At 34.9% G+C, this 16,492-nt stretch overlaps 1 protein-coding gene and 1 pseudogene across 1 annotated transcript; one reads left to right on the plus strand and one right to left on the minus strand.

The window, feature by feature from the left end:
• Positions 1 to 554: 554 nt before the first annotated feature.
• LOC106431954 (ADP-ribosylation factor GTPase-activating protein AGD3) lies at positions 555 to 6,284 on the minus strand. The gene is made up of 19 exons (XM_013872802.3): positions 5,791 to 6,284; positions 5,293 to 5,369; positions 5,094 to 5,194; positions 4,909 to 4,979; positions 4,669 to 4,731; positions 4,391 to 4,435; positions 4,164 to 4,229; positions 4,035 to 4,082; positions 3,850 to 3,945; positions 3,729 to 3,770; positions 3,412 to 3,627; positions 3,204 to 3,335; positions 2,913 to 3,137; positions 2,737 to 2,823; positions 2,327 to 2,662; positions 1,844 to 1,989; positions 1,672 to 1,756; positions 1,097 to 1,578; positions 555 to 1,013 (listed from the first exon to the last, which is right to left on the minus strand). The coding sequence occupies exons 1-19, from the start codon at positions 5,833 to 5,835 to the stop codon at positions 881 to 883; spliced, it is 2,496 nt and encodes an 831-aa protein (XP_013728256.2). The 5' UTR covers positions 5,836 to 6,284; the 3' UTR covers positions 555 to 880.
• Positions 6,285 to 11,414: 5,130 nt separating this feature from the next.
• On the plus strand, positions 11,415 to 15,036 carry LOC106431930 (annotated as a pseudogene).
• Positions 15,037 to 16,492: the final 1,456 nt, after the last annotated feature.

Below are 16,492 nucleotides of genomic sequence, written 5' to 3' on the forward strand. Positions count from 1 at the left end.
CAAAAAAAAGGAGAAAAATTGGGTTCCCGCCTTACAAGTGTGGGACCCCATTTATGTCAAATGGTCATGGTAAGTACGGGTCCCACAGCCACGTATGCGGATAAAAGGCAGCTCGTGTTGCTTTCATGAGTGGCCGAAAGCAAGACATCGTGTTCCGTGAAGAGGGGTTTTTGCCAAAAAGGAGAGTTCAACAGTTGGTTTAGATAAGCTAACGTGAGATGAGAACCGTTGGATGTGAAGGAGGCTCGGGGATGTGCGCACTTTGTCTTAGCGTGTGAGATTATTACACAAAAGGTAGTTAGTTCCCTTTGTCTCTGTCTGAGTATAATCTGCTTTCTCCTTATTCAAAAGCTTTTATGTGTAGGCTTTTATTCAAAAGTGATTTAAGTGCGAAGTCTTGTTTTCAGATTTGAACACAATTAAAATACAAATCTTGGGACCGACGTCTCCGTAACCCTAACTGAGAAAAATAATTAGGGCTTATAGCTAGTGATCAAAAGACTCAAAAACTAGTAATATTGTGAATAAGTAGGCTGTAGGGGCAGATTCAATCATTTAAAAGAAAAAAACAAAACACCAAATTATATAGCTAATAATGAATACTTTATGGTTAACACTTCTGCAGAAATGAACAATCCACAAGCTGAAGATGCTATAGTCTTACATCAAATACACACAACACAATCCACTATAACTTCCCAATAATCAGCTTATATCCATCACAAAACATCAATACATAAACTTAATTTGGGGGGGCTTAGCTTGCTCAGAGTCCAGTGTACATTAGGTTCTCTTAGTGTTGATTGGCTCTTAAAACTCTGAAAGTAATGATGGGGAAACGTAGCTCCCAAGAGTTCGTGAGCTTATGTTATCTTTATCATCACTGTCTGTGATTGTAACCGTTTGCAGCTTCTGAAAGGAGAGCCAGGACTTCTGCATCAGTAAACTTCGACTCTGCAGCAATGTCAAGAGCTGTTTTTCCTTCCCCATTAACAGCTTCCGGGTCTGCTCCCCTGCAAAATATACACACACTTTGTGTTATTACCAAAAGGATATAGCACAAGAAGATGTTATAAAGCGGTTCTTCTTATATCACCTCGTGAGAAGCAGTCTTGCTACTACCGCTTTGCCGCTTCGAATACAATAATGCAATGGTGTCTGACCACTTGAATCTTTAGCGTTTACATTTGCACCGTACTGCAGCAAAAGCTCCACCATCCCAATGTCAGCCTTCTCACAAGCACAGTGAAGCAGAGAGCAGCCTCCAGTTTCCTCAGGAGGAACATTTGAAGAACAACAGCCTGAAGAGTTTCTATCAAGTAACTCGTTTCTTAATCTGAGTAGCACGTCCTCACGCGTTGGCGGCTTCTCTGGTATTAACATTACTCTTGAAAGCGTTAACGAAGAGGTGGATGATGATTGGTGGTCATACACACAGTTCACATCCGCTTCACCGTTTACAATAAGCCTGTAAACCGCCTTCTTATCATTGCCACTCACTGCCTCCCACATCTGTTGTGCAACTGATTGTGGGAAGTCACAGTCTCTTGATCTCCGAACAAATAGCTTCTCAGCATACTGTGAAAATGACACAAAAAAAAAAGCATTGATATAGCTTCACTTATTCTCCAACATAAGTAATTAAAATAAAGGGTAAGAAGCTTTAAGAACCTTAGCTTGTATATACTTCTCCTTGATAGATATCATATCAGCATAGCTTGGTTTTCCAGTGACCATGACCCTTGATTTATCAGACCTGACAATTATTATGTCTAGGTGATTTAAGGTTCTTGGATGAGTGAGAAGGTAAAAAATTTCAATTATAAACATAGTTTTTTTTTACCCTGTTAAGCCTGGTTCAACGTGGAAGGCGCTCCTTGAATGAAGCAGCTCCTCCCAGACTGTGTTTGCAAAAGTGTTTCCAAGAGCTTGGAACAAAGTTATAACAGATGGCTCCCATACTTTCACGTCAAGAGTAAGTGACCTAACCTGTATCAACAACCAAGTTCAGGTTAAGCTCTAACAATCTGAATTGCAAATGAACATCAAAGCTAAGTGTCACTTTCAAGATTCTGATGGACTTCTTCACTTTATATATGGACTAGTAGTTACTATTGAACCAACATATAATTATTTTTTTTCATCGAAAGGTCATTCTATTACTGCGCTGTGAAACCTGATCGGAATAGAACAACCAACAAAGGGTTCTATGAAAAGACAGTGCGGTTCTAGCTAAAAAAAATCTGCAGTTTCTTTCTGTCCCGAGGAGTATAGCATATCCTGAAATCCCGAAATCAACATATAACTAAGGGTTCTAGTGATTTACCTTAGATATATGCACACCAAGGTTTCTGTGAACACCAGAACATTCTATACAGACAAGAACCCCTAGATTTAAAGAAGCCCAGTCTGGTTCCGGAGCTCCACAATCTGCACATTTGTCATTCCCAGAGACTTTTTTCAGAACGTCAATGGGCTTCTCACCCTTTCTAATGGACCGTTGTGGCTGGAAGTTTCTTGATGGCCTTTCACTGTACCCCAAAAAGCTCCTCTCACATACAAACTCTTCAGTGTTAGGAATGTCATACTCAGAGCTTTCGTATGAGCTGCTTTCACTAGCGGAGCGGTGGTGGCCACTTCCCATGGGACTACCAGGAAGACACTGAAATGCAGCAGAAGGACAATCATCAAAAACTGCATTGGTCAATGCAAAGGGATTATAAAAATAAAACTTACCCGTTCAGGAACCTGAGAGCTAAGTAGTGATGCAATAACTCCAGTGATTTTTTCTATCCAATCCATTTGGTCTAGTGCACTCTCAGCCTGCACTGACAAACATAAGTAAACACTGAGTGAAAATTATTAAAAGTTGAAGGTCTAAGGCAGCAACAAACAAACACTCTGGATCAAACCTGCAACGTGTAGTTTTTTGAAGGTGAAATGATCCTAAAGCAAAACCTCAGATCTGATTGATCAGCGTCGACTTTAATAGTTGAAGTAAGCAAGTTCACTGTGTGACGAGCTACAGACTTCTCATCATGTACTCCACCATGATTATTCGAAGAAAGCCACCTACTAAGAAGTCCAGACCCAAGCTCTGAGCTGTTTCTCTGTCCAGACAGCTGGCTGCTAGCACCCTAAACATCAAACCAACTAAGTCAGTGTCTACAAAGAATAGTTCAAGAAGATAAATACAAACTTACAGATGGTTTGCTACATTGCTTTCTGTAATAGTACAGCATTCCCCGGCTGTCAAGAACAAAAAACCGTCGTTTCCAGTCTCCTCTCAGGTTTGAAGACCGTTTAGAGAGATAACCTTGCCGTATTGTTTGCACCTGAAGAACCAAGAAGTGTTAATAGCACTTTTTTAAATATGTTCTCATTCATATATGTACAAAAGAATTTATCAACCTTTCCCCTTGCAGCAGATTGCATTACAGCGTCTATCATTTTGTGAGAGCTTCTACCAATGGCTTGTATACCATCCCCATTTGGGGATCCATTAGAACCGTTTGAACCAAACCGGCTCTCTCGATCAACCTGTCTTTTGTACTCCTGCATTTTTTCATTAAGTGCTGCTTGTTCGTAGTTTGACCTTTCTCTGGACTGTTTTGCATAGGTCAAGACCTGAAACAAAGAGTTGACGTATAACTATCTAAGCGTTTTCAACACATTACACGTGAAGACACATATATAATCTTAGAAGAGAGTTACAGAATTAAACTGACCTGATTGATATATGGTTCCATCTGATGAAGTAATTCGTAACCCTGAAAGCAGACACATTCAGATTTTAACACAAACCTTTTAAGACTAATTTTAAAATTCTGAAGAAGCTAACAAACTTACCTGTTTGAAGTACCGAAGATGTGCATCCATTGTTCCGCTGACTGCTTCCAAAAATTCAAACCTTTTCTTAGCTTCAACATTTGAAAGTGTAGTCACCTGAGGAACCAAAGAAAACAAAAGATTACTCAAACAGTAACATGAATGTGATAGAGAATATAAATCAAGATCAAAGAAAAAAATATTACAAGGTTGAACCGAGCTTGCTCAAACATAGACCTCGAAGTGTGAAGTTCCTGACAATGTCTATGTTAGTTATCACACAAAGGAATAACAAAGTACATGGTATGCCTAAAAAAAATTGGAATGCACCATACCTGTTCTAAAGCAGCAGCAACGTCACTTCTTGTACCTTTCCTCAACGAAAGAAACTTCTCACGGGCCTAAAGCACAATAGGAAGTTAGTCAGTTAATCTGTCTAGGGAAGCATGGACCGAATTGTTATTATCTTCCAAGCTACAAATTTGATTCCTAGTAAGAGTTGGTGCTTAGAAAAGTGACATGAACAATTACTACCTAGGTTTTAGTCTTTCCAAAGGGATACCTGATCATAGGTAAGGCTAGCCTTGTCAAAGCGCTTCCGAGCTTCCTGTGGCAAAAAATGATCTCTCAGGATTGCATATCCAAATATAACATTGTCATGGTAGACTTCCTTGAAAAATTGGAATAAGGAAATATCTAGACTATCCACAATATAGAAGCAGGCCTGAGAAACTTAACCATAGCCTTCGCATTCATTGGCTTTCTATAGTACTAAATCACACCAGCATACTGTACTCAAAAAATAACTATCCAGACAAGAAGAAAGCAAGCAGCTTGTACCTTAACCTCATGCAAGTCCATATTGGCAAACTGTAGTAATCTGTCATTCAGTATATGTTCCACCTGACAATGAGAACTCATCAAAACAAATAATTGGAGTGATAAGACTTTATCTAATTTAAAAACCTATACAATGTCTTAAGATGAAGCAAACTATATAGAGGCTACATTTGCTGAGGAAAGACAAAACTATCCTACACTGATACCAAAGAGGAGTTATCTGAGAGAAGACTAGCATACCTGTGACCGAAGAACTTCCTTATAAGTCCCAATCTCCCTCAACGCAATTGTAAACTTCGTCATTACAGGTCCTGCCACAACAAGTTAGAGTCTATCATGAGAAGTGAGTTGCAAAGAGTATGTAGGCAAACAGACAATATGCTACTAAGAGCTTCAATAGGCTAAGTGAAGTCAATCATACATACCTCCAAAGGCCACACTAATAGGATCATTATGGCCTCCACCAAATGTTTCAAGCGCACTAGCAAAAGCAATGTCCCCATCATACGCCTCTCCTAACCCTTCCCTGAAAAAAAAAAAGAAACACAACCTTAATACGTTGCAAGATATATTCTCAAGAAAACTCTGGATGCACATTTACAATGTGAATAGTTTAGAGCATACGTGTATTTCCGGCAGCCTTTGTAAAACTTGAGACTTCTTTCTCTCAATATTTCTGCACTCTCCTCCATGCTTTGTAACTGTTTCATACAAAAGGATAAAGCACAAGACTAGAAGGAAAAGTACATAACACAAAGAAAACAGCAAAACACAATCCTATGGTGGACAACGCTGTAATTATACTCAAGTATTTGGAGAGAATTTGAGATTAAAAAAAAAGGAACTTCCTTTACACTTAAAGTTGCAATCTTTTTTTACTTGTCCTCTAGAGTGTATATAGAGAAGAACTCTGACTAAATCAGTGAGTATGAGAATTGCTAGCTAAGTGTACACCTTTCTAATCTAGTGTTGGGGGGGGTATAGATGTCGGTCGGTGGACACTCAAAATTCCGGATAAATCTTGCCTAATAAAACCACCAAACTCTAACCTGAGACGCTAAAGGACTCGAGAGATGAGGACAAAGGTGGAAAGAGACCAACAAGATAAGTAGGAAACAAAACCTGTTTGCGGAACATGGGAGAGTCATCAAGCTTTGTGAAATGCATTTTTAGCTAATCTTTACTCCCTCTTCTTCTTCTTGTTCCAAACAAACATCAAAGGCAAGACCTTTATCTCTCACACCGACTCCATAAACGAAGTACAGACAGAGATAAGTTAAAAAAAAAAAAGAGATCTTCTTTCCCCTCCACCTAAGCTTCCAGAAAGGGCTAAAAGGACTAAAGCACGATGATCTCTTCGCAAGTCTCGAGCCTAGCTTGTTTTTTTTTCTTACGGAACACTCGGTGAAATCAAGAAAAAACAGTGGAGAAGTGTGTCGGGAGAAGAGAAGAGAGACAAAAGAAAAAGAAAAGACTTCACCGTATGCTTGAAAGTTTTTTTACCGTAAAGGAAAAGGAGGCGAAACTATCTAGTTTAGTTACTGCCGGAGATGGATGAAGGTTGGTAGGAGACGGCGTCGTTTCAAGGAGGTTCAAGTTAAAAAGGAAGAGGACTGAGACTGTACTTTTTCTGTAAACAGTGGTCTTCTTCTGAGAAAACAAAGACTGTGGATATACCCCACGCGCTTTGAGTCACGTTTTGTAAGGTAACTTGGTGCGTGTAGGAAACGCGATGCTTAACGGGGTGGATTAATTTAGAACGGGTGGTGGGACCCGTACCTCTGGTTGCTTCTCCATTACCTTTTGTTCCGGAGAGACAGAGAGGTCAGTGGGGAATAAATGATTAAAAACATTTTATTTTAAATATTTTTATTAGAAAATATTTCTCTTAATACGGAAAAAAAAATTAAAGCAAAAGTGGAAGAATTAGGGGGAAAATGGACACCAAGATCTTTCACCTTTTTTTTTCGATTTTGCAGACTTTACAGATTCAGTATCCCTTTTGTTTAATCAAATGTATGATCTCTTCTCCAGCTGCTAGATAATCAAATGTATGATCTCTGCTGTACACATATGCTCTCACAAAGAATGAGCTCTCTCTCTCTTATCTCTCTTCGATCTTTGAGAGAGAGAGAGACTCCTTGGTTTCGCCGGTTTTGTTTCGGCTTTCTGACTCCCGGTTATCGGGCTTCGACTCTGGCAAGCGGCGACTTCTTTAGCGACGTCTTGGCCGGCTCCTTTTCTGGCAAGTGACGGCTTCCATAGCGCTTCTTGGCCAGCTCTGTTTCCGGCATGCGATGGCTTCCGCAGCACCGTTATGGCCGGCTTATCTTCTCACTTTCATCGTTTATCTCCGACGATGATTGTTATAAATTAGCATCAGATCTATCCGGTTTAGATTTGTTTAATTTTTGTTTTTGTTTGTAATGATCTTTGTGCTTTCACGATCTATCACCATCGTTGTTAGAATTAATCTTGAGCCTTCTGTTCCGGTGTGTCCGGTGGAGTGCTCGATTAGTTTGTTCCGATGGGGATTTCCAAGTCGGTGATGTTCCGGTTTGTCTTTGTATAACCCTCAGTCCCCTTTGATTTGGTCGTCGATGTGTTCTCTGGCTCCGATGAGTTATGTCTCCGGTGAATGGAAAACTCCGGCTTGAATCTTACGACGGTGGTTTGGAGGAGGTGTCTGCTGTTCTTGACGCGTGTCGATCCCATATTTTCTTTTCAATATACGTGGAGAAGAAGACGGTGTTTCTGAACCTCTTTCTTTCTAGAGTGGTTTAGTTTGTGGGCCATGTTTGGGCTTAGGGTTTTATGTTGTTTTGCTTTTGTGGGTCTGTTGGTTTTTCCTCTTTGGACTGATGTAATTATTTGGTTTTATGAATAAAATACCAGACGACAAAAAAAGAAAGATATATTGTTTGATTCATTTACTTAATAGACAAAATCGCCTTATATCTTAGTTAGCAACTTTGGAATGTGTTGTTCAACTCCGTTGTAAAAGATTGTACTCGGTAACAATTATCAAAACCATTGTTTATCAGTAGTCAGTGCCGGCTTTGGGGTGGTGCTGGAGGTGCAAGAGCACTGGGTCCTCATATTTTCATTATTATTTCTTTACTAATTTAAGGTCTTCATTTTTTAAATAGTTTTAAATTAAGGGTCCAATTTTTTAAATTATTCACTAACATAGGTAAACAAAATTTTGTATAGCACAGGGGCCAAATACTTTTTAAGCCGGGCCTGTCAGTAGTGTGTTTCATCATCGTTAGGTACTTAACACTAGTATATCGTTTTCGAAATAACCAACCAACATGTTCATATTTTCAACATGTCGTAATTTATTCTATCTGATTCTGGTCTTTCTAATCAGATTCTCGCATCATTATATATCTCAAATGATTTCCGACCTAGTATACTCTAATAAAAATGACTCCTAATATCTCTTTTTTTCTTTTTAGCTGTCCCCTCTTTCATCTCCTTTTAGACCTGAGACATAGGAGGCCTACGGCTCTCGTAAAATCTATTTTTTAATCCAACCTTAAAATATTATAACCAACCAAAACTCCCTCCGAGGATTTTCAGAAGGTCTAAACAAGGAAGTTCCATAATGTCAGGCCCAATTGGTAAAAGTCCATTTAGATGAAACAGATGTCCGATCTTTCGGTTTGCTTAGATCTCACCCGTATCAACTAATTATACATTTATACCTCCCTTTGGAAAATTGCATTTGCATGTTAGGAATGAGATGGAGCTACGTAGACGGTAGTACCAAGTTGGTTACACGGATACGAGATTAAAGTCAATGTAGCATTTTAGCAGCATATGTAAAGACAGTTTTGATTCCCTAACTTTATTTTCTTCCCCCGGGGTAGAGACAACATAGTACAGTACTACCAAACTGGAAGCAATAATTTGCCTTTGAGACTGGTTGATAGAATGGGTTCTTTTAAAAAAGATTCTAAACATATCCTCACTCAAATTTGCCAAACTACTACGAAAATAGACGTATGATGTTAACATCTTCTAAAATTTTAGGTGAGGCTGAGAGCATTTGACAGAGAATGAATATTAAACTAAGTTTTCTTTAGTTTAAGTTTGGTGAGTTGGTTCAGGTTATGCATATTAAACTAAGAAAATGGAGACTTATAGTAGAAGATGGAGACGTCCTTACCTGACACAAGTCACCATACTAAACTGAAAGTCACTAAGAAATGATCTTTAACTCCTTGTTGCTAATTAAGAAAATACCTTTCAACGCTGAAATTTACCTGAAAATTCGTTTTCTTTTCCAGTTTGTTTCTAGGCAATATCCCTCTACACAAAGTCCACTAATAAAAGGTTTTCTTTATTAAATGTAAATTTAAGGTTTTAGTTGGAAGGTCAAAATCGTTTTTGTCGTTAGGAAAATGTAGCCTATAAATCCCGAAGTAGTTTTGTTGGGAGACGTAATTTTAAGGGAAATTGTATCCAGTAGACACAAAAAAAAACAAAATTCATTAACTAACTAAAACACACTCTCTCTCCTACTTTCTCTTCCTATCTCTCTCTATTCTTTCTCTAAAAATCTAATTTCATTTTTTTTGGCTATTTAGCAAATAAGCCCTAATCCCTTATATATTATTTGAGAAGCATTACAACTTCTTTTTGTAGCCACATGTCATCACTAGGATGATTCTTAGAATCATTAGAGAAATATGTTGGTCCATCTAATTATATAATAAGTTTTTTTATTAAACTAACAATAAATTCATTATTAATGTACTTCATTATTTCCTTAAATAAAATTTACGGAATTGCCTAATGTGGCTAAAGTATATATGACATTAATGATTTTGAATAATAAAGATTTGATAAAAATTAGTGTATCTTTTATCATATTTGTTTAATTTTAAACTATTAAATAAATTAAACAACCACAATAACCGTATAATAAAAAAAATTAGATTTTTTTGTATATGTTATATTTTGAATTTTGAAAAGCGACTATAAATTACTAAAACTGTTTAAAGTCTTACATTCAAATGATTACAAAATTATATAAGTGAAAAGTATAATTTAATTAATTATTAAGATTGATATATATATATATATATCGTTTTAAATTAAACTATAAACCATATAAAATACATAAATCTTTTAGTTTCAAAATTTACTTTGAACAATTTTTTGGTAAACGTTTTGAACGAACATTGATAACTTATTTTTTTAATTATAAATTATTAAAACTATTAATCTCACAATGAAAATTTTGTTATCAGTAATTTAAATTTTTCTCTATAAAAGATACAAATGATCAAAAAAAAACTATATGAAGATGGTTTCGGAACCAGAAGAATGGCCAGCATTTGAAAGCTATATGGAAGACATTAAGCTCTTAAAAAGAAGTTTCATCAACTCAAACATCGTTCATGTACCACGGGTGGAGAACCTACGGGCGGATAGCTTAGCACGCAGTGCTAGGAAACAACCGTCTTTCGTCGTTCACATGGATATGGAGTTACCGATTTGGTTTACAGAGTCAAGTTGAGTCTGTAAATGTTTTTTGCTGTCAAAAAAAAAAAAAACTATATGAGTAGAAATCATCATTTAATAGACATTAGTATTAAAAATATACTATGTATGTTAGTATCATTTAAATTTAATTACATATCCTATCAAATATTAAAAAAAATTAGATTAATAAAATTGATTTATATGTTCACACTAATTTAATTATATATTTAATAGTTACTGACTTTTAATTATTCAATATATATTTATTATTTCATAATATGTAAAAATATTTAATACATAAAATAATTTTTATATATAATGTTCATCCCGCGCTAGGCGCGGATCTTAACCTAGTTTTTAAAGTTACTAAAATATCTAGCTTTTTAACAAAATTGATTATATGTTGATAAATGATCAAATGTTAATTTATAAATATATTAACTTCAAACTAGTTAATAAATACTCCTTCCGTATACAAAAGATTTGATATTTTAACTTTTGCTTTCATATTTGTCAAAATTGGTGTTTTAACTTTAATTAATGTATCTGCTTTAAAACTAAAATATAAATTAAAATATGAATGGTATAACTTTTTGAAAAGCAAACAAAACTTAAAAAAAAACTAAAAATCAATAGATAATTTGTATTTATTTTTTGGGAAATTAGACCCGATATACAAGAAAAAAAAAATCAAAAATTCACTAACTAACCAAAGTCATCCCCCCCTCCCCCTTTCTCCTTATTTCTCTTCCTATCTCTCCATAACTTCTTACTAAAAATCTAATTTATCATTATTTTTTGGTTATTTCACAAATAATCCCTTTATTTTTTTTCGTTAATATGTTTGCAATTTCTATAAGATCAATTTTTTTAATACATAGAGAGTATACAATTGGTGTTTTATAATTCTTTTGTATATTTTATTGAAATATGTATTAAAAATAAGTATGTCAAAAATATAATTTGAATTGAGAAAAAAAAAAGAAGAAACGGTCGTATACATTAGAACAAAACGAGAATAGACTTGCTGGAATAAGAAAACAAATGTTATATGATTTATAATTATAGAAAATAGAGAGGATAATAAAGACAAGAATTGTTTTCCTCTTTTGAGCTAAACACGCATTTGTATTATTAGTTTAAGATGATTTAACCATGTTCGAGTTGCTCAGTTAAAAATTAAAACATAGTACCACTGAACTGGATAAGACTCCGATCGGAGCTAACGCGAGAACCATATAATATCAATAACATTACCAAATTGTATCGTACTATGCTATTGTGTTCTTGATTTTTAGTTTTAACCTTTGTTTTGGTCTTGTGCATTTACACTAAATTTCCAAAACGAAAAAAAGTCCATTGAATCGAGTGAATCAAATCTGGAAACGAGAGAAGAGTCTGCTGCAGGTAAGTTTAAAAGTCTTGTGTTCAGTTGAAACTGTTCCAGTTTTAATCCTATGTGTTGTTCTTTAAGATTTTTTTTCACATTTTTTGGTCTTAAAGAACTAATGTATCATCTTTCATTTTCACTAGTGAATATTTACAATTTAACAAAAAAGGTATACTTATCACACAAAAAAACTATATGTTTCCCATTAGTTATTACTATACTGAAACTTCGTCTGTAATTTCTAGTCGCCAACACTTTCGTCATGACTCACAAGAGTCGCAACTAAATAGTTTTTATCGGTTGACAAACAAAAAATACAAGAATTATTGAACTCTCAATGTAGAGTCTTTCTGGTCCCTGTCTCTGTCTATGAATATTATTTTCTTGAGCAAGAGTTTCAACTTAATGTGGAAGAATATTTCGTGGCAGAAATTTCTTGTTGAATTTCCTTTTATTTTTCCACGTTTTCCTGACTCTATTGATCTTCTTCATATTTAATGTAATGACTGGTGCAAAACGTTGACTGTTGAATAATCAGTATTAGATAACTTGTCTAAATTATTTTAAATAATTAAAAATAATTTTGAAGTTCTAAACGTTTTGACACATTGAGGATCAGTTTATACGAAGAGTTTATCATGATATTTCTTTTTTAATTTTAAAACATGAATGGTGTAAAAAAAATGAAATCATATTTCAAAAAGTGAATGCATGAAAAACTTATGCACCAAAGATGATGATCTACATATTTTTCTATAAACTTGTAGCATTATTAATTTATTGCTCTCACAATCAAATCATATATTTTCCATGATTCAGTTTAGTTTAACAACGTTTTAAGATTCGTATCACTAGCGTTCTCACATACAATTACACAATTATTAAGCTTATAGAATTGTAAAAAAAAAAACAATTATTTCTTTCCTGATTCCTATTCTATATCATTACATTTCTCATATATTTTACGTGTATTATTATTCTACGTAGCACGGTTCACACGGTAAGGTCTGAGTCTAGTATTCAATCAAACATATAAAATTGTGTTCCTCGCTAAGACTTTTATAGAGTCAAAATATCATCTAAACAATCTCTGCTTTCCAAACCGAATATTTTAGTTATTTTATCGCTATATATATGACCAAGTATTATATTCTCATCTGAATTAGAGAGAAGCAAACATGAAGCCAATATCCAACAACAACGAGAGATGGGAGGAGAAGCTGAAAGATTTAACTTTCAACGTGAAGGAAATACAAGACAAACTTTTGGAAGAGATACTCACACCTAACCTAAAAACTGAGTACCTCCAACGTTTTCACATGGATAGGTTTGATAAACAGCTCTTCAAGAAGAACGTACCGGTGGTGACCTATGAAGATATTAAGCCTTACATTGATCGTGTCGTTAATGGAGAGTCATCAGCTGTCATATCAGCCCGCCTTATTACCGGTTTCTTGTTAAGGTACATAAAGATGCTCTCTCAATTGATTAGTTCTTAATTTCTTATACAAAAACCAAAAAAAAACTAAACTCTTGATTTTGTATTTTTGAAGTTCGGGAACTTCAGGAGGTGCACAAAAGATGATGCCATGGAACCACAAGTACTTAGACAATTTAACATTCGCACAATTTAACATTCGCATACGATCTTCGTATGCACGTTATAACCAAGTAGGTCAATTTATTTATTTATTATTCTTTGGAACAGTAGGTCAATTTATTTATTTTCTTGTTTGGTTGGTGATAACAATTCTCTGTATTGATATTTGGTTATAACAAATCTCCTCTTTGTTATTCTTAGGCATGTGAAAGGTTTGGAGGAAGGAAAAGGAATGATGTTTCTTTTCACTAAACAAGAAGCCATTACTCCTTCTGGCTTGCCTGCTCGTGTCGCAACCAGCAGCTATTTCAAGAGCGACTATTTCAAGAACCGACCATCTAACTGGTATTACTCGTACACAAGCCCTGATGAAGTCATATTATGTTCTAACAACACACAAAGTCTCTATTGCCATTTGCTATGTGGCTTGCTCCAAAGAGACGAGGTTGTGAGAATGGGTTCCATCTTCGCTTCAGTCATGGTCCGAGCAATCAAGTTTCTTGAAACTTATTGGGAAGAGTTGTGTTCAAACATCAGATCAGGCCATCTCAGCGAGTGGATCACAGACCGCGGTTGTCGAAGTTCGGTGTCTTTAGTCCTTGAAGGGCCACGTCCAGACCTAGCAGACACAATTGAAACAATATGCAACAAGAACTCTTGGGAAGGTATAGTCAAAAGACTCTGGCCAAACACCAAGTATATTGAAACCGTTGTTACTGGTTCAATGGGACAGTACGTTCCCACGTTGAACTATTACTGCAGCGACTTGCCTCTCGTGTCAACAACGTACGGTTCTTCGGAGACCACGTTCGGGATTAACGTAGATCCTCTATGCAAACCTGAAGATGTTTCTTACGCTTTCATGCCTAACATGTCTTACTTTGAGTTCATAACAATGGATGGAGACAAGCGCGATGTGGTTGACCTTCAAGATGTGAAACTTGGGTGCACTTATGAACCAGTAGTCACCAACTTCTCCGGTGAGATTAATAAACATAACAAAATTCAATATATTTTACTTATATGGTTTAACTAAATATTTTGAATTTTTTTTTTCCAGGATTGTATAGAATGAGAGTGGGAGATGTTCTTGTGGTGACTGGTTTCTACAACAACGCGCCTCAGTTTAAGTTTGTAAGAAGAGAGAACGTGGTCTTAAGCATCGATAGTGATAAAACCAACGAAGAAGATTTGTTTAAGGCATTGAGTCAAGCGAAGCTCGTTCTGGAGTTATCTGATCTCATTCTGGTGGACTTCACCAGCTATGCTGACACCTCAACATTTCCGGGTCACTACGTGATTTACTTAGAAATAAAGGAAAAAAAGGGAGAGAACAAGAAGAATAATGTGGAGCTCAGTGAAGAGGTGTTCTCAAAGTGTTGTTCAGTGATGGAGGATTCGCTTGACAATGTTTACAAGAGGTGTCGGTTCAAAGACGGTTCGGTTGGGCCTCTGGAGATAAGAGTGGTGCGTCAAGGGATGTTTGATTCACTCATGGACTTCTTCATCTCACAAGGTGCTTCCATAGGTCAGTACAAGACTCCTAGATGCATTAAATCAGTAAAGGCCTTGGAATTTATGGAGGAGTGTGTGGTTGCCAGGTTCTTTAGTACTTGAAATTGTTGTTTCTTTGATTATAGGTCCAAGATTTGCTTATAAATATGTTTGTTGGGGGATGTATAGAATGGTGTTGCGGTAGTATTGTATTTGTACATGTGCCTATGCTGTGTACTAGTTTGTCTGAATGGGAAGTGTCTTGATAAAAAGTAAAAACAAAACAATATCGAAGGTGGAAATGGATGTATAGAATGGTGTTGCGGTAACAGGCTTTGTACACACACAAAAAGTATCAGGCTTTAATAAAGCCCAATTAGCTTTTAAATGAAACCCAAAGCCTTCTTTAACACTTAAGTAATCACAACCGTTGATCAAAAAAAAAAAAGTAATCACAACCAAAGAGTTTAGGTGGGGGTATTGGATTTAGAAATTTGATAGAATTAGAAGGAATTTAAGTTTCCATTAAATTCCACTGTTATTCAATTATTGATTTCATCAATTCTTTTAAATTCTTGTGTTATTGGATTAAGCATTTGTAATCATTCTTTTAATTACTTTAAATTCTATTGTTATTCAATATTTGAGAGATTTTGTAGTAATGTCATTTGATAAGAATTTAATGGAAAATGTCCTATAGAAATGTAAAGAAACAATTCTTTGCCTATATGGAGAGATTTGCTATGAGCGTAGAAAAACACAACCTATCATTTCTCCCTCTACATTTTACAAACTCACGTAATAACAAAAGAAAAATAACATAATCCCTACAAAATAGCATTTATCATAAAATCTCAACAAAATAGTACGTAGCATTTTTAAAAACGTTTTTTTTTAATTAGATCTATCTCTCATATAAATCCCTATAAAATAGTTCTTATATATTTCTAAAGAAACAAAACCTAGATCACTTCTCCTATATATATAGAGCACTGCATATCTATTCACAAAGCAAAAATTCCATCTAAAAAAAAATATTTTTCCCAAACGTTAAAGTACTAGTTCATGGCATATACTAGTTTTTTTATCATTAGTTCATGGCGTTTTTTCCAATAGTCTCCATTTATTATTTCATAAATCTTTGTATATCATGAGTTTTTATTTCTGTATTTATATGTTTAATCATTTACGTGTGTATATATCATATAATCTACTTTTATAAAATAAATATTTGCACGTATGTATGTGAAAGAACTAATAAAAGTATATTGTTACAACCAATAAACTAATGTAGTGCTAATTATTATTTTTCTTTCAGTTTTAAGATTAATAAATAATTTCGTGAACTTTTTAAATTAGAGGAATATACTTTAGAGGAATTTCATAGAATTTAGAGGAATTAGTATTCTATCAAATTAATGTATATTCCTTTAAAATCCATCATAAAAAGAATTGGATAAATGCATTAAAATCTCATTAAATCTTTTAAAATACTGCAAAAGTTCTTACTTAAGAATTCTTTCAAATTCAATTACATTCCTTGATTCAATACCACCCCCTTAGACTTTAGAGAACAATCCGTTTTACAGTTTCGTTTCGGTTCAGTATATTTATTTTTCAGATTTTATATGTATTTGACGTTCTAGAGAATCTTTAAAAATGTTTTAACCGAAAATAAATAAAATTGTTTGTAATTTGATTGGTTTTTGGGTTCGGCTTGATGTCCTTACGGTTTGGTCGATATACTTTCTCTTTCGAAACTAAACAATATACATGACAAATACTCTAGTAACATTTCTATTTACATGATTACATCTATATTTAATATGTATATTTAAGATAAA

This window comes from Brassica napus, chromosome A3, assembly GCF_020379485.1.
Source record: "Brassica napus cultivar Da-Ae chromosome A3, Da-Ae, whole genome shotgun sequence".
Classification (NCBI taxonomy): Eukaryota; Viridiplantae; Streptophyta; class Magnoliopsida; order Brassicales; family Brassicaceae; genus Brassica; species Brassica napus.

Bases quoted from the DNA above. Each gene is read 5' to 3' on its own strand.
- LOC106431954 (XM_013872802.3), bottom strand. From the start codon at position 5,835: ATGCATTTCACAAAGCTTGATGACTCTCCCATGTTCCGCAAACAG. The intron at 5,370-5,790 runs GTTTTGTTTCCT...TGTATGAAACAG, and splicing joins CTCCCATGTTCCGCAAACAG to TTACAAAGCATGGAGGAGAG. The intron at 3,771-3,849 runs GTAAGTTTGTTA...GTCTGCTTTCAG, and splicing joins ATCTTCGGTACTTCAAACAG to GGTTACGAATTACTTCATCA.